General features: G+C 50.5%; 2 protein-coding genes across 4 annotated transcripts; both read left to right on the top strand.

Moving 5' to 3' along the window:
• Nucleotides 1-70: 70 nt before the first annotated feature.
• Nucleotides 71-6,444, top strand: haus5 (HAUS augmin-like complex, subunit 5). Its single transcript, XM_067230000.1, has 20 exons — nucleotides 71-169; nucleotides 400-498; nucleotides 647-709; nucleotides 843-875; nucleotides 1,029-1,053; nucleotides 1,231-1,363; nucleotides 1,576-1,735; nucleotides 1,848-1,941; nucleotides 2,081-2,172; nucleotides 2,276-2,330; nucleotides 2,534-2,661; nucleotides 2,765-2,846; nucleotides 3,018-3,172; nucleotides 3,428-3,590; nucleotides 3,903-3,983; nucleotides 4,145-4,290; nucleotides 4,514-4,610; nucleotides 4,868-5,006; nucleotides 5,270-5,402; nucleotides 6,009-6,444. The coding sequence occupies exons 2-20, from the start codon at nucleotides 401-403 to the stop codon at nucleotides 6,109-6,111; spliced, it is 1,980 nt and encodes a 659-aa protein (XP_067086101.1). The 5' UTR covers nucleotides 71-169; nucleotide 400; the 3' UTR covers nucleotides 6,112-6,444.
• A 573-nt stretch (nucleotides 6,445-7,017) lies between these two features.
• sin3b (SIN3 transcription regulator family member B) lies at nucleotides 7,018-17,538 on the top strand. 3 transcript variants are annotated; one of them, XM_067229781.1, is made up of 19 exons: nucleotides 7,018-7,468; nucleotides 8,371-8,477; nucleotides 8,581-8,734; nucleotides 9,392-9,736; nucleotides 10,337-10,489; nucleotides 10,888-11,010; nucleotides 11,326-11,403; nucleotides 11,516-11,634; nucleotides 11,964-12,177; nucleotides 12,278-12,394; nucleotides 12,756-12,994; nucleotides 13,086-13,269; nucleotides 13,547-14,405; nucleotides 14,581-14,750; nucleotides 14,882-15,055; nucleotides 15,136-15,228; nucleotides 15,345-15,439; nucleotides 15,671-15,869; nucleotides 16,380-17,538. In XM_067229781.1, exons 1-19 carry the CDS (start codon nucleotides 7,361-7,363, stop codon nucleotides 16,614-16,616), a joined length of 3,768 nt encoding a protein of 1,255 aa, XP_067085882.1. In that variant the 5' UTR covers nucleotides 7,018-7,360; the 3' UTR covers nucleotides 16,617-17,538. The 3 variants fall into 3 exon arrangements, with proteins under 3 accessions (XP_067085882.1, XP_067085881.1, XP_067085883.1); XM_067229780.1 differs by having other exon boundaries at nucleotides 11,314-11,403; XM_067229782.1 differs by lacking the exons at nucleotides 7,018-7,468; nucleotides 8,371-8,477; nucleotides 8,581-8,734; nucleotides 9,392-9,736 and adding an exon at nucleotides 10,213-10,224 and having other exon boundaries at nucleotides 11,314-11,403.
• Nucleotides 17,539-19,608: the final 2,070 nt, after the last annotated feature.

The raw sequence follows: 19,608 nt of genomic DNA, 5'->3' as shown, positions 1-19,608 counted from the left end.
CTATTGTAAAAGTCCTACCACTTTTCAGGCTATGCTCTTATTTTGAAGGCCATGTAGCTAAAATCGGAAACGCTGTTTCACTGTTCTACTGCGACCGGAAACGGTAGAAAAAGTCTCCGGATACGTTGAGGAGCGGGAAGTTGAATTTACGGAAACGTAAACAAACAACGTAAGAGCAAAGTTTTTCTCTTCCTAAAATTCCACAATGAAGTTAACTTATTTTTACTCACTCATTATTGATGAGCCAGGCATCTATTTAGACTCATCAATACAATCTAATGTACTGTTCTCTCACTTTGAAAGCTAGCTAGCCCTACCTAAAAGTGGGCTATTCTTAGCTAGCACACAACAGTAGGTAGCCGATGTCAACACGGGTAACTTCTGTGTTTGTATTGACAGAATGGGGGACAGGAACGTGTTGCGAGAGCTCAAGAGATGGGCAACGGAGGAATTCAACCTACCAGCCAAAAGTCTTCCTAATGACAAGTACTTCAAAACGTGGGTTAATGACAACTAATCTACACAGCTACTAGTAGCTAAGTCCAACAGTGTGTTTTAACGACATAGCACTTGTTAGTTGCATATGTTGGAGCGTCTAGTGTCCAGTCCCTTATCAAGTATCTCCCCTGATCTCTGTTTGATTCAGGTTATGTGTTGGACACGGGGCCTCCATATGGAAATACATCACACAACATGTTTACCATCAGAGGTGAGCAATCGGCAGGTTGTCTAATAATGAATAGCTGTAATTGTTACTGTAATGTAATTTGAAATACAATGTGAGGTTGCTTGAAGATTCACACACTCACACACACATCTTTTTCTGCCCCTCCCTTCTCTAGGAATGTGAGGATTATGCGAGGGAACCTCCAATGGTATCCTTCAACTGTAAAAAAAAAAAAAAAAAAACATAAACAGGTCTACGTTTCACGGTACTTGGCCCAAGGCTCTAAATGAACATTTAGCCTAATTGTGTTCCAGACACAAATATAACTGGTTTGGAGTCCTTGACAGTTTTTTTTTCTCAGGTACAAACTTCTACAAGATAAAGAGGTAACTGTTCACATCCAAGTGTCTCTTCATCTACATATGTAATATACTGCGCTATACTGCCTCAAAACCCCTGTTGCTGAGTGTGTGTGTGTACCTGTGTGTGTCTCTGTGCGTGTGTGTGTGTGTCTGCGTCTCTGTGTGTGTGTGTCTTTGTGTGTGTGTGTGTGCGTGTGGTAGCTGAAGCAGGTGGAGGGCCAGAGTGAGGCTGTGAGGAGACAGGACCTGCTGCAGCAGATCCAGGAAGTGAGTTCTGAGCTGAACCACCTGGACTCCCAGATCAGCGGCACCGAGGCCCAGCTGGCCACCGAGGGTGAGTAGTCGAGATTCATTCGTTCATTTGGTCCATTATTCATTCATTAGGTTATTAATTCAGTCATCAAAAAAAAAATTATTTTGTGATTTTAGTACTCAAATTAGCTTTGAGCAGTGCAGTAAAAACAGCTTGTTTAAGTACATATCAAAGTTAATTCATTCACTCATACATATATTAATGACTTCAGTGCTGTACTGTGTGTTGAGCAGAGCAGTCGATAGACTGCAGCGAGGCCCGGGCGGAGGACAGCCAGCGCAGAGAGCTCCTGCTGCAGGCTTTCAGGCAGCGCTGCGCCCGGGAGCGCCACACCCTGTCAGAACACACCCACAACATCAGCAGCTTCTGTCAGACTCTGGAGGAGCTAGCCAGGTAAGCCCCACACACACACACACACACACACACACACACACACACACACAAGTCTTGTCCCCGATACAGGTCAGTTGAGGTTGTGTGTGTGTGTGTGTGTGTGCCTTGGCAGGAAAGCTGAGGTAGAGGTGGTGTTCAAGAATGAAGGATCCAACAGCAACAGTGGAGAATACTTGAACCTGCCCGTGGCAGAGCCTCAGGTCCTGGTAAGCACAGGTCATAGGTCACAGGTCATAGGTCTCATCTGTAGCTGTAATAACCTCAACACAATGTTACAAACCTAGAAATAACACAGTGACAGCATCTATAGCCCGCCTGTCCTCGTTGCCTCTCCCTTTTGGCCAGTGTGAGATGAGAGAGCTGTGTGAGGAGAGACTAGCCTTCTTCCAGTCTCTCCAGGAGAGTGAGCTGAAGACGCAGACTGCCTCGGCCTCGTAGTAAGAAGAGCACATCCACACAAAGATCCTGTCGATCTACGCCGCACACAGACCGTTTACTGAATGTGTCCTCGGTGACTGATGTCTTTCTGTTTCTCTTCAGTATCTCCCGTGAAGACAGGACTAAGGTGTTTCAGCATTGGCTAAGTACCGTGGAGGTATGTGTGTGTGTGTGTGTGTGTGTGTGTGAGAGAGAGAGAGGGAGAGAGAGGGAGGGAAGACGTCAAAGCCTATGGAGTCAGTGGTCACACAACCCCATAAGGAAATGGGATATATGTCTCAGTGGATTCAAACCTATTTGAATGTCGGCCCTGACAGTTCAGTTTGCCAGTAGTTTGAGGCCTATTTGTCCTGTCTCCAGGATGTGATGAAGGGCTACCCTCCAGACCAAGTGTTATCCGCCCTGCAGCACCTGGCTGTGGCCCAGGGCGCGGCTCTGGAGGACAAGCTGGCCTCTCTGGATGTGGCTGGAGATGTGGAGGCCCTACGGTAAAGTACCTTCGGCTCTGTCGCTCCACACTCAGCATGCCTCCCCCTGGCTAGCACGTGAAGACTGGAGCTTCAACAGCGGCTGTGCTTGTGTTCGCTCCAGGTTCCGCTACGAAAACAACCACCTGCTAGACATCTCCAGACAGGAAGAGGAGGAGCTACCGCCAGTGAAGACTCTGCTACAAGTAGCTACCCCCCCCCCCCCCCCCCCCCGCCACACACACACACACAAGCCTACACGCACACACTCCCATGCAGTTACAGATTCAGGACTGGAAACGAGGCATCGCTCAAGCCAACCCTCAGGAACACTACTAATGACGAACAAGGATTCATGTCTGTGTGTGACCCACCAGGCGGCGTGGGAGGAGGTAGAGGAGAGCCTGATGGAGCTGTCCCAGACCAGGGCTCGGATCCAGCAGCTCCAGAACCAGGCCCAGGCCCAGAGGAAGGAGGCCGAGCTGGAGATGACGACAGGAGGTCAGGAGTCACAGAGCGAGAGCCTGGCACTGTGAGTCCTCAGCTTGTTTTGTCTTAATGAGCCGGGATGGAAGGAGTGATGGGGCACAGACAACTGGGCCCAGGAGATGTGTGACAACATGATGTGTTACAGATGTAACACCTGGATCTATTAGATCCAGGTGTAACAGATCCAGGTGTAACAGATCCAGGTGTTTGCCTCTTCACATGCCTTGCCCCCCTCTGCTCCAACCCCCCCTTTCTCACGTGTGTGTGTGTGTGTATGTGTGTGTGTGTGTGCGTGCAGGACTGTCCTGGACGTGGAGCTGCAGGGCGTGACGCAGGCAGCAGTCCGAGACAGCGTCCGAGAGCAGTGCCAGCTCATGGACCAGCAGGCCAGGGACAGACAGGAAGCCCTCAGGAACCTCCACCGCCAATGGCAGAGCACCCTGGACTTCAGACAGCTGGTGGTGAGAGGAGGGGGGGGAAGAGGGGGGGCGGAAGAGACTCGCCACGGCTGTTGACATGTTTGTGCTTTGTTCCGTGAAGGGGCTTTACAGAGCCCGCCCACGTCCTCTCTCAGCCTTACTTTGATTCCACAATTTACCTCCAGCAACCTTTAAAAAAACACAGCGTTTGGCAGAAAAACCTGTTAAACGAGCCCGAGACCTGGATTCAGCTACACCCACACACCCTTCGTGTGAGCATGTGTTGTCCCACAATGCTGAGATCCATTCAGTCCAGCAGAAGCTGATCCGCTGTCCTCTGTGTTCTCTGAACAGGACACCAGACAAGAGCAGATCAGAGGGCTGATCAAGGCTAACTCCTCCACCAAGACTGAATTAACTCGTCTGCACAAGGAGGTACTGGACGTTCCCAACCTTGTCTGTGATCTGTGTCCATGCGCGCGTTACCTCAACATGTCCCTTGAACTTCTTTCAGGAATTTCACTGTACAGTAAATCCAAGTCAACATCCAAAAGCTTTTTCCATCAGCTACCTTTGACTGGCTCCTCTGCCCCAAGGTGGACCAGTTCTTTCAGGAGAAGCTGGGGCCAGAGTTCAGTGATGTCATCACAGCCGCCGACGGCCTTCGGAACTGCGTCTCCCAGGAGGTCAGGAAGTTTGTCACGGTGTCGCTAGACGCTCTGGACCGCAGGACTGTGGATGGGTAAGAACCACTTCCTACTTCCTGTTCGGTCGGTTGCCATCCTGGTCAGCTGACTGCCTGTTTCCGGCTGAGGAACGTAAACAAAGATTTGAAAAGCTGAAGAGATGGAAAATATGCTTGTCATTAGACTTGAGTGAGCAGGTACAGGAAGCTGCTGTTTGCATCTGACCCTCTCGTACCTCTGGGAATGTTTCGCCAACGATGACTTGCTTCTGGGTTTCAGCGAGCAGAGGATCCCAGCTGCATGGTTGTCCATCCATCGGGTCCACGCCCCCTCCTTTCGTAACGTGTGCCAGAGCCTGGACTTCCCTCTCTATAAGGTGTCCAGGACCAGAAACACAGCACAAACCAGCAGACACCTGTACCACCGTACACCTGTACAACCGTACACCTGTACAACCGTACACCTGTACAACCGTACACCTGTACCACCGTACACCTGTACCACCGTACACCTGTACCACCTTACAGGTCTCCTCAGGTCTGGGGATATGTAGACGGCAAACAAGTGTTAACTCATCTCTAACCATGATACTCTCTCCCATCCCTCCTTCTCTGTCTCTCGCTCCCCCTTCAGGCCCCAGAGCAGCTGTGCTCCCAGGCTCTCTCCCAGCATCTGGAGCTAAGGTTCCTGCGTCACCTGCTGCGGCTCCACTCCACCTCCCAGGAGAGCATCCAGCGCCAGCAGGCCCTGCTGCCCGCCCCCGACCAGCAAGGTAAACACCCTCCGCCTTGCCCGCCAGACAGACGTTTCCTCTTCTTGTAGGAACTCTCAGTTCATCCAATTAGATTGCTGCCTTGTAGTTCCGCCCCCAGACATTGGTTGACGACATCACAGCTGTATCGGCAGACATCGTTTCCACTCTGTAATAAGCTTGTAACCATATTGTAATATTTTTCTTGATATTCTATATTTCTTGATAGTAATGTTATGTATAGAGTTAGTGATCCCGTGTGTGTGTGTGTGTCTTCTCCCCAGCCCTGCTGTCCAGGGTGGTGGAGGAAGACAAGGAGATCCTCCAGTCTCTGCTGCCCAGAATCAGGAAGCTGAACCAGCGCTGCTCTCAAGGCCTGGAGTACGGCAGCCAGGTCAAGACGGCCATCACCCACTGGTGAGTCCTGCGCGGCGTCAGTACAACAAAGAACACAAACGAAATTGGAGTGAGGGTGTCCAGCCTTCTGGTGTCCAGCCTGCTGGTGTCCAGCCCTTGTGGAAGCTAATGTGCCTACCAAGGATAAACATATTCATGAGCACTATTAAAAATACATTTTCTATGATAGTTGGTATATAAAAGAACGAGGCGATATGGAGTCAGGATTGAATCGAGACAGTGGTTTGGTCGCATGTGTGCCCTGTAAGGATGTTTATGAATGGTTTATAAGGTGATTGAACTTTAAAACAGCTAGGCTTACAACACCCTCCCATCTCTGTTCAGATGAGTTGCTGTTCATCAGACCCTCCTGCTCCTTCTTCGTGTTAGGGCTGGAGTCAGGTGGCTGAGCGGTTAGGGAATCGGGCTAGTAATCTGAAGGTTGCTAGTTCGATTCCCGGTGGTGTCAAATTATGTTGTGTCCTTGGGCAAGGCACTTCACCCTACTTGCCTCGGGGGGAATGTCCCTGTACTTACTGTAAGTCGCTCTGGATAAGAGCATCTGCTAAATGACTAAATGTAGGGCTAGAGCGACTAACCGCTGTCTTTGTGTGTGTGTGTGCGCAGGTGGGACCAGCCTGCCCAGCTAGCTCTGCCTGAGATGTGTCAAGATGGGCTGATTTTCCAACAGTGGCTCCAGAGGTGGAAACTAGCAGCCAAGACGTCCTGATGCACCGGAGAAGCTTAGCTAGCTGAGCTGAAGCCTGAATACGAGCACAAAACGTCAGGTCTGAAGCCCAGAAGCATGTCTCCCGACCACCTCTGTTACAAGAGAGACAGCATGAGATCTAAGAGATGACTACGACTCATTTTAACTCGTTTTTTTTACTGTACACTGTCTGTGTACTTAGCTTCATCATACTAAGATGCACCAAAACCCACCACTCCTAATGTTGTTGATTTCATTTTTAGTATTTCTACTACTATTACTACTATACTGTTCACATAAAGCACTGTCCATCTCTCACCCAGACTTTAGAATGAGTTAAGCCTTCATGGATTACTGTATCATTACTAATAAATTACTTTTTAATAGCTAATCGGATCCTCTGATTTTGTATCACACATTATGCTTCCCCCGCGACCAGACTCCGGATAAGCGGTTGACAATTGAGGGATGGACGTTAAGGCAGAAGATTTGAGTTGTGCAAGACTATTAGTTTTGACATTACCACTTGAGTGAAGTGGTTGTTATTGAGGAGCGGTCTACGTGATAGATATATCCGCCGATATGATACCGTTTGTGGTTGTCACCTTCAGAGTCTTTCGCATTGTTTCATGGCACGCCCTACAGCCTATTATCGGTTTACGGCAATAATAGTTAAATAGACATATTCTGAAGGTGCTCGAGGGAACGGACATGTACTGCGATGTGTTTATATAATGATATTGCGTTGTCAAGTGATGACGAAAACATGCTCACAACCATTTCAGTGAGAAGCGAGCTTGAGGAACAGTTTGTCTCGGTCGTGAGATCAACTCCACCCCTTTCATGCTGAGTCTGCGCACAGTGATTTTTCAGATCAACTGGGCTTCCGGACGCCTAGACTGATTGCACAGCTGCCGCCGAATTTAAAGAGACAGTCGATAGTTTATTAAAATAACATAATCAGCGACCATTGTCTCAAGGGTTATTTTCCGAATCTTCAGTCTGCCGTTGGTCATCTTTAGTCAAAATTGTAATCAATAATGGCATTCAATCAAAGTCGCATCGAGTAGTGCCCGGCTTGTCATTAGGCTACACTCGGCTGGATTTTCCCTGTGCTGCGGACTGCTGGCTAGTCAACTAAAGGTTGCTAGCAGCAAGGGAGCTTGACTATCCGACGAAGAGCAAGATTTGTCGGCCAGCCAACACCAGATATACCGAGCTTACAGCTAATCAACTTGCGGTGGCTTTCAAGCCTCCTATCGCCGGGATAATGGCGAAGATTCAGACCCACAGCAACACGAAACCAATAAACCAAATTCAAGACAAGGCCTATGTTGTTCAAAAACAAGTACAACAACAACACTTTCAAAAACTGAAGGTAAGAGACGGGGACAAAAACGAGAAAAGTCTTCTCATAGTCAGAACCATTTTGTGTTCGTCAGATGCCTTTCTCTCGATGCTGCTAACTAGCTAGGCTAGCTACTGGTGTTGAATGGAATGCGTTCCGATGGCATTAACAAGCTCGCTATTTCTATTTCGTCAGCATTTGCAATTTATTTGACATTTTCCATTGCTGTTTTGCCGCTGGGCATTACATTTTTTTTATATTTAACTAGTTAGCTGATGACTGAGCAGCTAGCTAGCTAACTCCTCGATTGTACGAAGTTCCTTCTTGCTCCCCTTTTCCAGAACAAAGTCGAGGACGAAGCTAGCGTAACGTGCTAGCCTTCGCTAGCTACTAATACTAAGCACATAGTCAATGCGATATGACATGTTTACTACTTTAAACGTGAACCACTAGTAGTGTTTGTGCGTTGGTTGTTCAGATAAATTGGTTGTATGAGCACTATGGCTGAGAAGTAAACGACATCTTAAGAGGTAGTTTTTTGCGAGGAACCACTGCAGTGGTGTGTCCTTTCTGTTCGCCCGATTGTCATATTGTTATAACGAGATTGTTGCTGGTGAGCTGGAGACAAATTCAAAGCATTGCAAACTGACATTGCATCTTTGATCGAATGCAGTATTATTCTTTTTCGGGTTGATAGTAAATTTGTCAGCAATGGCAATAATTAGGAGACGCACAATAGGGCCATTGTTCAATAAATCTGTATTAAACTACCTGCCCAGATTCCTGACTGCTGCATCTAGGATGTTGAGAGAAAAAACGTCATGTGAATGATATGTTGTGTCTCCGGCAAGTGTTAAGTTAGCGGTGGCAACGGAGCTTTCTCCTACTTCTAGGAGAGGTTGTAGCTGACTGATTCTTTTTTCCCTCCCTAGGTGGAAGATGCCCTATCATACCTGGACCAAGTCAAAATACGGTTCGGAAATGACCCGGGAATATACAACAAATTCCTGGACATAATGAAGGAATTCAAATCTCAAAGGTATGATGTCACTGTATATGACAACAAAACGGCATCCTCGATATTTTTTTATATTTAACAAATTGGTTAAAAAAAATAAAACGCGATCTCTGTCCTTCCTTAGCATCGACACTCCAGGCGTTATAAACCGAGTGTCGCAGCTCTTCCACGGACACCCAGACTTGGTTTTGGGATTCAATGCCTTCCTGCCCCCGGGGTATCGGATAGAAATACCCAAGAATGGAATGGTCTACCTGCAGTCTCCCTTCTCTGCCCAGGTTAGAGTTTGAATCTGTGTTTTCGTGAGACTCGGACTCTTGTCTGTTATTAATGTGCAGTAGAGTTGGCAAGTGTATATGAATGGATTGAATGGCACATTCATTTGATTTCCATCACATGGTTCTTCCCTCGCGTCTTTTCTAGTCAGCTTTCTTCAAGGGTCAGGAAAGAAAGAAAAGGCTGTTTGTAGTGAAGTCGCTGAATTGTCTTGTCTCGAACACAAGTTGCCTTCAGTTGATGAGATTGTGTTTACTTTGTGTCTACATGTTATACGGCTGAAGCTGAAAATAATCCATGCTTGATGTTTCCCAAAAAAGTTTATATTGTATTTATTAACTTGACGTAATCGCACAGTGAACACAGACCTGATTCCCAACCCGGGCCCTCATGTCTGGCTTAACCCTCCTTGTATCTACATTTACATTTAGTCATTTATCAGACGCTCTTATCCAGAGCGACTTACAGTAAGTACAGGGACATTCCCCCGAGGCAAGTAGGGTGAAGTGCCTTGCCCAAGGACACAACGTCATTTTGCGCAGCCGGGAATCAAACTTGTAACATTCAGATTACTAGCCCAACTCCTTCACCGCTCAGCCACCTGACTCCTTGTATCTGAGCTTGTGCAGCCTCTAAAAACAGTCTTGTGTCTGGACCAGGTGTCCCCAGGCCAGGGTAAGAACATGCCCATTGCCGTGGGCAGCGTGTCCACCAGTGCCTCTGCTGCCCCGGAGGCCGGCCCTGCCCCCAGCGAGGCCGTGGCCTCTCCAGAGAGCCTCTCCTCGTCCTCGGGGCCCCCAGAGGCACCCAGCAGACTGTCGCTGCCCCTGCCCAGCAGGGAGAGCCAGGCCCAGCCACCCTCCTCCTCCGTGTCCCCTCCGGCCTCAGAGCCCAGCCCCGTGGAGTTTGACAGCGCCATCAGCTACGTCAACAAGATCAAGAACCGCTTCCTGGACCATCCCGAGATCTACAGGGCCTTCCTGGAGATCCTGCACACCTACCAGGTACAGTGGAGGATGGTGTGCTGCGCTTCCCTTGAGAAATACTCCTACCAGTCTACCCCTGTCCTGAGTGTACTGTTATGTGTTCATGTTATTCACACGCCTTATCTTTGAGGAGCTGGGATGTGTCCATATGGAAATACAACTAGTGGGATATTCTACACATCTATGGGTGTATATCATCTGAGAATTCGCAGTCCAGTTTTGCTGGCTGTGGTTTTAGACAGGTTTGTTGTTGTAACAGTATCTAGGCCAAGGCCACATGGCAGTGCAGTTGGATAATACTGTGGAGGCAACTATCACCCCACAGTGCCTCGGACTAGCTAACAGTGTGTGTGTGTTTTGGTCCTTTCTTCCTAGAACTGAAGGGGAAAAAGTCGCCTGCTTTTTCCCTTTGCTGTGACTTCAACTTCAAGCGCTGACATTCCAGCACAAAGCCTTTCCTCAGGGCTGAAGTGTGGGAATTCTAGTCACAGGAAGGGGAGAAGAGTGTTAGTTTCTGTCTCAATAGTCAACACTGAATCTCCATGACCTATGTGTTTTCTTTTTATTCATGCTGTGTGTGTGCGCGGGGGTGCGCGGGGGTGCGTGTCCCTCTATCAGAAGGAGCAGTTGGAGGTGAGGGACAGTCGCGGGCGCGGCAGCAGTGGGATGACGGAGGATGAGGTGTTCTCCAAGGTGGCCAGCCTCTTCAAGGGCCAGGAGGACCTGCTGGCTGAGTTTGGACAGTTCCTGCCCGACGCCAAGAGATCACTGGTGAGCTCGGTCAAGACGCAGAGAAATGCGTGAGTGGCTAGGATGACTTGCAACATTGATGTTTTTTTGCATCCGCGATGACATGATGTTTAATGAAAAATATATCTGGTCTCCCTCCCTCTCCCTCCTTCTCTCTCTCTTCCTCCCTCTCTCTCTCTTCCTCCCTCTCTCTCTCTTCCTCCCTCTCTTCCTCCCTCCCTCTCCTTCTCTCCCTCCCTCTCCTTCTCTCCCTCCCTCTCTCTTCCTCCCTCTCTCTCTCTCCCTCCCTCTCTCCCTCTCTCCTTCCCTCTCCTTCTCTCCCTCCCTCTCTCTTCCTCCCTCTCTCTCTCTCCCTCCCTCTCTCCTTCCCTCTCCTTCTCTCCCTCCCTCCCTCTCTCCCTCCCTCTCTCTCCCTCCAGTTCACAGGCAGCTCTCTCACAGGGAAAGACCCCCTGAAGAGGCCTGAAGAGGACGACCTGAGCAAGCAGAGCAAGAAGAGACCCAGGCCCATGCTTCTGCCGCACATGACCCCCCTGCTCAAGGTAGGCCTCCTGCCTGGCCGCACATGACCCCCCCTGTTCAAGGTAGGCCTCTTGCCTGACCCCCCTGCTCCAGGTAGGCCTCCTGCCTGACCCCCCTGCTCCAGGTAGGCCTCCTGCCTGGCCGCACCCTGCTCCTCACAGGTGGACAGGGCCGGCTCTAGTCTCCAGGATCCTCGCTTGCTCACGTCTCCTGCCGTTGCCTCGGAAACACAACCCAGTTCGAAAGGAGAGTTTTTTTTTTTTTGTAATGTTGTAACCTCTATGGTCTCCATTTTCCCTCCATTTTTCTCTCCCCTTGTCCAGAAAAAAATGAAGTTCTCATGTTCCAAAGACCAGTCCTTTGCCGCGGTTGGAAAGCATGGAGTCCTGAGAGAATTCACCTTCTTTGATAAGGTAGAGATAAGGATTGCGCAGGGGAATGGCAGTCGCTTCGCCCCCCTCCCTCCCCCACACCGTTTATCTGTTGTCGTTTGTTCTGGTCTGGAATGTGACACTGTTGTTGCAGGTTCGCCGCCTGTTCAAGAGCCAGGAAGTGTACGAGAACTTCCTGCGCTGCATCGCCCTGTTCAACCAGGAGGTGGTGTCAGGATCAGAGCTGCTCCAGCTTGTCACTCCCTTCCTGGGGTAAGAGGACCTGGGGGGCTGGGGCTGGGAAGGGGACCGGGGGCTGGGAAGGGGACCTGGGGCTGGGAAGGGGACCTGGGGCTGGGAAGGGGACCTGGGGCTGGGAAGGGGACCTGGGGCTGGGAAGGGGACCTGGGGCTGGGAAGGGGACCTTGGGTTTGGTGAACCCTCCCTGGTCAGGGGAGTAGGTGAGCCCCTCAGAGTGTACATCTTCCTGGGAGGGGGGAGGTATTTGGAACAGTGGTTAAGCCGCCAGGCCTTTCTGGCCAAGTGTCCAAGGAGACATTCCCGTTAACACGTGTGTCCGTGCGCCGGTGTGTCCGCGGCAGGAAGTTCCCAGAGTTGTACAGCCAGTTCAAGTCGTTCCTGGGGGACAAGGAGCTGTCCCACGTGCTTCCAGGGCTGGCCGACCGCTACATGGAGGGGGGCGGGGGTCGCGAGGTGGACTATGCCTCCTGCAAGCGCCTGGGCTCCAGCTACAGGGCTCTGCCCAAGACCTACCAACAGCCCAAGTGCAGCGGACGCACCGCCATCTGCAAGGAGGTAGGACCCCGCCCCGGGTTCTGGAAGGTTCCGGCAGTTCCGCAGGACCAGCGTGGGGAAAGCGCATTATAACCTGTGTGTGTGTGTGATGTGTGTGCAGGTGCTGAACGACACGTGGGTCTCGTTCCCCTCCTGGTCCGAGGACTCGACCTTCGTCAGCTCCAAGAAGACCCCGTACGAGGAGCAGCTGCACCGCTGCGAGGACGAGAGGTTTGAGGTACGTCTCGCCGTTCTAGAACCGTCAACGGGTTCTAGAACCGTCCACGGGTTCTAGAACAACCCCCGTGTTCCCCCCCCGTGTTGATCACCTCTATACATTTATATTTACATTTAGTCATTTAGCAGATGCTCTTATCCAGAGTGACTTACAGTAAGTACAGGGACATTCCACCCGAGGCAAGTAGGGTGAAGTGCCTTGCCCAAGGACACATCATTTTGCACGGGTGGGAATCGAACCGGCAACCTTCTGATTAATAGCCAGACTCACTAACCTCTCAGCCATCTGACCCCTCTTTAGGACTCCCAAGGTCAACTGATAACTGTCCTCCCCCCCCACCCCCCCCACCCCCCTCTCCCAGCTGGATGTTGTCTTGGAGACTAACCTGGCCACCATCCGGGTTCTGGAGAGCGTCCAGAAGAAGCTGTCCCGCCTGTCGCCGGAGGACCAGGACCGCTTCCGGCTGGACGACTGCCTGGGCGGCACCTCCGAGGTCATCCAGCGCCGGGCCGTGTACCGTATCTATGGCGACAAGGCCCCGGAGATCATCGAGGGTCTGAAGAGAAGCCCGGCAACTGCCGTGCCTGTAGTGCTGAAGAGGTTAGCACACACACACACACACACACACACACACACACACACAGATCTCTCCAAGGTGTCGGCATGGACCCACCCTCTCCTGTCTCTCCAGATTGAAAGCCAAGGAGGAGGAGTGGAGAGAGGCCCAGCAGGGCTTCAACAAGATCTGGAGGGAGCAGTATGAGAAGGCCTACCTCAAGTCTCTGGACCACCAGGGGGTCAACTTCAAACAGAACGACATGAAGGCCCTGCGCTCCAAGAGCCTGCTCAACGAGATCGAGAGCGTCTATGACGAGGTAGGTCCGAATACGGCAGGCGTCTCCCCTCTGAGGGACTAACTTAAATAAACAACTTCCCCATCATGGGCGATCCACTCTCACACACACTTCCTTTTTTTAAAGTTAAGTGCTCACATACAGAGAACCATCTGCGCAATTAAATGTGATATTTTATAGCAGATGCCAAAGCAGCGCACATGTTTTTGTCTGACATTTATCTTAACGTGTGTGTGTGTGTGTGTGTGTGTCTGTGTGTCTGTGTGTCTGTGTGTGTGTGTGTGTGTGTGTGTTCCAGCGCCAGGAGCAGAGCACGGAGGAGGGCGGCGTGGGTCAGCAGGGGCGTGACGGCACGGGCAGCGGTGGCACGGGCTCGTCCTCGCTGCCCAGCGAGCCCCACATGGTGTTCACCTACGACGACAAGCAGATCCTGGAGGACGCGGCGGCGCTCATCATCTACCACGTCAAGCGGCAGCCCGCCATCCACAAGGACGACAAGGACCACATCAAGCGCATCGTGCAGCACTTTGTCCCCGACCTGTTCTTCTCGCGCCGCGGCGAGCTCAGCGACACCGAGGACTGGACGGACGAGGAGGCGGAGCCCGAGGACCACGGCGAGCGTGGGGAGGGCGGAGCCAGCGCGGGGAGCGGAGGCGGGAGCAGCAACAGTAGCAGCACGGCCGGAGCCACGGCAACCACCGGAAATCAACAACAACAGCAGCAGCCGCCGCCGCAGGGCCCGCCCCAGAGCCAGCCCCAGCAGCTGAACGGAGAGTCCAGGAGAAGGCGCTGCAGCCCTCCTCAGCCCGCCGCCAACGCCGACACAGACTCCGCCTCCCAGGGGGCGGGTCCTCCCACCAACCCCGGCCCCGCCCCCCAGGAGGGCGTGGCTGAGAAGGTGGACCTGCGCGACCCTGAGGCGGAGCACCAGAAGGAGATGGACGGCGTCTACAACCTGCTGTTCGTCAACAACAACTGGTACTTCTTCCTGCGGCTGCACCAGACGCTGTGCTCCCGGCTGCTGCGCGTGTACCGGCAGGCGGAGCGGCAGCTGCTGGAGCACCGGGCGGAGCAGAGCCGGGAGAGGCTGCTGATGGCGGAGGGGAGGAGGGACAAGGCCAGCGACCTGGCCATGGAGCTCAGACTCAAACAGCCCAGTAAGTCTGACCTCTGACATTCTTGCTTGCGTGTCTGTTTTTAAATGTGTAATTGTTGTACTAGACACGTGATGTAAGGTTAGAAACCTGGTCTAGGAAGATGAGGAAGGTCTTTGTACACACACACACACACACACCAGACCCAGATTGTCACTGTGTGTGTGTGTGTGTGCAGGTGAGGTGGAGCTGGAGGAGTACTACCCTGCCTTCCTGGACATGGTGCGCAGCTTGCTGGATGGGAACCTGGAGTCCACCCAGTACGAGGACACTCTGAGAGAGATGTTCACCATCCACGCCTACATCGGCTTCACCATCGACAAGCTCATCCACAACATCATCCGACAGGTAGGGGGAGGAGGACTCTCAGGACTGTGTGGAAACAACCGCAGGCTCATTTCTGAATGTTGGAATTACTGATTAATCATGATTGAAATACCATATCTCCCTCCCTCTCTCCCTCCCTCCTCCCCCCCCAGCTGCAGCACCTGGTCAGTGACGAGGTGTGTCTGCAGGTGGCTGAGCTCTACCTGGCGGAGAGGAAGAGGGGGGCGGCGGGGGGAAACTTGTCCTCCCAGTGTGTGAGAGCCGCCTGGGAGACCAGCTACCAGTGGAAGGCCGAGCGGGTGATGGCCGAGGAGAACTGCTTCAAGGTGGGAGGAGAGGACCGGGAGAGCCCCCCCGCAGAGGCAGTGAGATGGGATGTTTGCTAATGGTTTGTGTTAAATTCCAGGTGATGTTTATCCAGAACAAGGGTCAGGTGACCCTGACCATCGAGCTGCTGGACACAGAGGAGGCCCAAGCTGACGACCCGCTGGACGTCCAGGTACAGCCTAGGGTCAAGTTAGTGGGGGAGTGGAAACACTGGTTGACTGGCCAAGCTGGCTAGCTGAGCTGACTGCAGTTGGCCCTCCATAACCCCCTCCCCCTCCCTGCCCCCAGTGTTTGTCCAGCTACATGGAGCAGTTTGTGGGGACAGACTCGACCCTGTGCTCCGGAGGAGAGGGATACTTCTTCAAACCAGTCTTCCTTCCCAGGTGAGACCTCCCACAGCTGCTCTCACCTCCCCAGGACAGCTGCACCAGGCTGGAATACCCCTCTCAAGTGCTTTGACTGTACCTGACACACTCACCTCTGTCTGTGTGTCTCTGTCTCTCTCTCTCCTCGTCCCTACCTCTCTGTCTCTCTCTCTCTCCTCGTCCCTCTCTCTCTCCTCGTCCCTACCTCTCTCTCTCTCCTCGTAACTACCTCTCTCTCCCCTCCCCAAGGAACCTGCGTCGGTTCCGCCGCTGGCAGGTCCGCCAGGTGGAGGCGATGCGCTGCAGGAGGGAGTGGCAGAGGCAGCTGGGCGTGGAGAGTGCCGGCAGTCTGGAGTGCCGCTTCAAGCTCAACACCCACAAGATGGTGTTCGTCATGAACTCTGAGGACTACATGTACCGCCGAGGCGCGCTGGTCAAGGCCCGCAAGGTAGGGGAGGGGGAGGGGGTGGGAGGGGTGTAAATATGTAGACACGAGCAGAGAAGGACTTGGGAGTTGTTCAGGAAATGCGTTTGTGTGTGTGTGGTTCGGTACAGGCTAGAGATGAGAAGGCTAAATGCTAACTAGCGTGTGGATAGTCGCTAATGTCTGTTGTAGGGCTGAAGGTTTTCATTCATTCTCCCTGGCCCACTTGCCCTTCTCCTGTTCTGGTCCTCTTAGTAGTTGGGTAGAACCAGTTCTGCCTGCTGAGCTCGCAGCTCGGTCGATAACGAGCGCCGCTGAAAACCAGAGGCTGATCACAGCAGCCACTCGTCCACTCTTTACCCTCTCCTCTCATCCTTCGTGTCTCCTCATCCTTGGTCTCTCCTCTCATCCTTCGTCTCTCCTCTCATCCTTGGTCTCTCCTCTCATCCTTGGTCTCTCCTCTCATCCTTGGTGTCTCCTCTCATCCTTCATCTCTCCTCTCATCCTTGGTTCTTTCTCTCGTTCTCCCTCCAGTCTCAGCACAGAGTGGCCGTGAAGCAGCACGAGCGCTTCAACAAGTGGCACCAGGGCTGGCTGGCCAATCACGTGAGCGCGTTGGCCGATCGCTCGGTCCAGGATTGGCTGCTGGGCGAGGCGGAGGAGGACATGATACCCTGCAAGACCAGCTGCCTGTCCACACAGATCAAGGGTCAGCCGGTCAACAGATACCAAGTTCACTACAGCGGCAGTAAGCCCCCCGCCTCACCGTAGACACGGATACACACACACACACACACACACACAAGCACTCTCTCTCTTTCTCTCTTTCACACACACACACACACACACGTATACACACTCACAAGCTGCAGTCTGATTGAGCTGTTGAAGGCCTGTTTGGCCGCTAGGTGGCAGAGACATGTTAACACAGACAGACACCGCCCCCTAGTGGTGGAGGTCAGACATGATGGAAGGTGGTCCTACAGGAAGGAGGCCTGATCACCGACAAATGGGAGATTCGCAAATAATTTGTTTCAGAAATGTGAATGTCTCTTCTTATTGATTTTTTTTTTCTTTTGTCTTTTAAACAAAAAAACAAAACAAAAAAAAAAAGTCAGTCGTAGTTTTTACTAGCTTTTGAAGCCAGAGCGCCTTCCGTTTGACGTGTTTATACTGAGATGTCCAGATCGCCACTACCGTCTTTTGTACAGTACAGCCCGGCTCTAGGAACTGCAGAACTGTGTGTGTATGCATATATGTACACAGCAAGTAAAGACGGTATTTTAAATACGTACCTACGGAGGTGAATATAAGGAGAAACCCAACTGTAAGACGAGACACACGATCCTCAGTGTGATCCTTGCAGCCAACTCTTTTTGATGTTTGTTTTTTTTTCTGTGTTATTTTGTTGATTTTCGTTTTTCTTTTTTGTCTCGTGACTTATCTAAACAAATGATCGCCAGGGGCACTTGTGGTCCTCACAGTTGATTGAAATTTGTTAATTTTATGAACCATCAGAATTATGTACCATATTCATAATTTCACCAAATCTTTTTTTGGTCTCGTGTCTTTTTTGCATACTGAAATTGAAAATAAAAACAAAATATCAGTGTTAAAAAAAAGAATGTATAACATTTATCCTGTATCAGTTATCATGATGAAATAAACAACCTAGTTGTGAACTTCTTAAAAATCGTCGTCTTTTTTTTGTCCGTCCGTTCCCCATCTAATGTCTTTGTTTAACTACACGTCCACATAGTCTGAACTTAGACCGGACTAAAAGGTTGTAGTTCTACGATAAATGGAAGGCCAAGGTTAATGCAGGGTTCCCGCGGGGTCAACATTCTGAACTTTAAATTGAAGGCCTTAAAACCTTTTAAAAACGGCCAGATTTTCATCCGAGGTCTTAAATTGCAGTCTTTTTTTTTTACCCTTAAAAAGTATGGAGTCGTAGCCTACGAAGCGGAGCTCGAGTTCGAATTACGGGAGGGCTTGACCCCCCTAATTAAGACTTGTAACCCCCCCAAAAGTTACAACTAGATAGTTCAAAGTCAAATGTTATGTTGAGTGGAGATTGTTATGATCCCTGATAGCTCAGTGGTTAAGGATGTTGGCTACTGTGTGAGGGGTGTTCAAATCTGGCTGAACGATATTCTTACAGCTCAATTTTGCTCTTGGACTGATAAAAGGTAAATTTATTTTGAGACTCTTGGTTGAGTCTTTCCTGGTGGGACAGTTGGATACCTGGAGAGACAGGAGAGGGGATCTGGACAGTCGGGGAGTGCGCTGCGGTTACAGGGATCTGGGCCCACGGATGTTTGGCACTACGCTCTGTGCTGGTTTTGAACCCAGGTCGTTGTGGTGTAGGCCCACCCCTAGTACTTAGTGCTGAATAAAATGAAATTAGGTTACTAATGTGATTGCTTAATCTGTACATTAAATACATGCTTTTTCAATGACTGAATTCATTGAAATAGTTTTCAGAATTTCTTTGTTTTGAATATTATTTTGGTAATGTTGTGTATGTCTTAAATTTCAATCTTTATGGTCTTAATTTCTTAAAAAGGTCTTAAATTTGACTTACTGAAACCTGCATGAACCTTGTTAATGGCACGCCTTGCTTGCTTAGCTTGTGGCTGTAAAACAATTGAGGAACGAGTCGTTCTAATGAGAATAAAGAGGCCGGAGTCAGGGCGAGAGTTTTAAAAATAACAAGTGGTTTATAAAACCCAGATATGACAGGATCACCAAAGTGGATACGGAAATACAAATGACAATCAGGAAAACCATTGTAGAACAGCGTAAATACACTCAACATTTACAAACTACTCTGCAAAAATGGGAGAATTGTAAGACAGCCTTTCTTAGTCTTGTCTCTTTAAAACACAGATCCACAGTTTATCTATTTTCGTTTCAGTTTTTTTTAAACGTTATCAAAGTACATCCACCTAGCAACTACGTATTACTGTCACCGTTGTCTACTTGAAAGAGAATACAACATCGATAAGAGTGGGATTGAAGATGCAGAGATCGAACAGCAAGCGGTAAAAACTGTCAAATCATCGAGTGGTCAAACTACACCCATGAGAACCAACGAAATGTCGGGGCTTGCGCTCGTCTTGTTATCATTCACAAACTGTACAAACTAAGGTTACCCATGTCAGCGGGGTATACTGCGGCTCTCTGACCAAGTCTCATCGTCATAGACAGGTCAGTTATAGATTATGTTATTATTACTGGTTCATAAAGCACTAATGCCTTGAGTTAAATAACAGCTGGTCTCAGAACAGTGTGTGTTAGCCAGCTCCAGGCTCAAAAGACTAAAGGTAAGGAGCTGACAGTCTGGTCTGAGAACAGCATAGAAGTATCTTGTTATAATGTCTGTATCTTCTGGACTAGGCTCTGCCACGCTTTCCACCCAAATCTCTACCTGCCTCTGGAACAGTGGTTCTCAACCCCGGTCCTCAGGGAACCCCTGTCCTGCATGTTCTAGATGTTTCCCTGCTCCAACACACCTGATCCAAATAAATGGGTCGTTATCTAGCTCTGGAGAAGCCTGGTAATGAACATGCATTTGAACCAGGTGTGTTGGAGCAGGGAAACATCTAAAACATGCAGGACAGGGGTTCCCTGAGGACCAGGGCTGGGAACCACTGTTCTGGAAGTATATACTTGTCCTGAACACACAGGTCTGAACACACAGGTCTGAAGTCCTGATCACACAGTTCTGAACACACAGGTCTGAAGTCCTGAACACACAGTT

This window comes from Osmerus mordax, chromosome 26 (assembly GCF_038355195.1).
Source record: "Osmerus mordax isolate fOsmMor3 chromosome 26, fOsmMor3.pri, whole genome shotgun sequence".
In the NCBI taxonomy this organism is placed as follows: domain Eukaryota; kingdom Metazoa; phylum Chordata; class Actinopteri; order Osmeriformes; family Osmeridae; genus Osmerus; species Osmerus mordax.
Note: the sequence above shows the minus strand (reverse complement) of the source record. Positions and strands in the feature narration are given on the sequence as shown.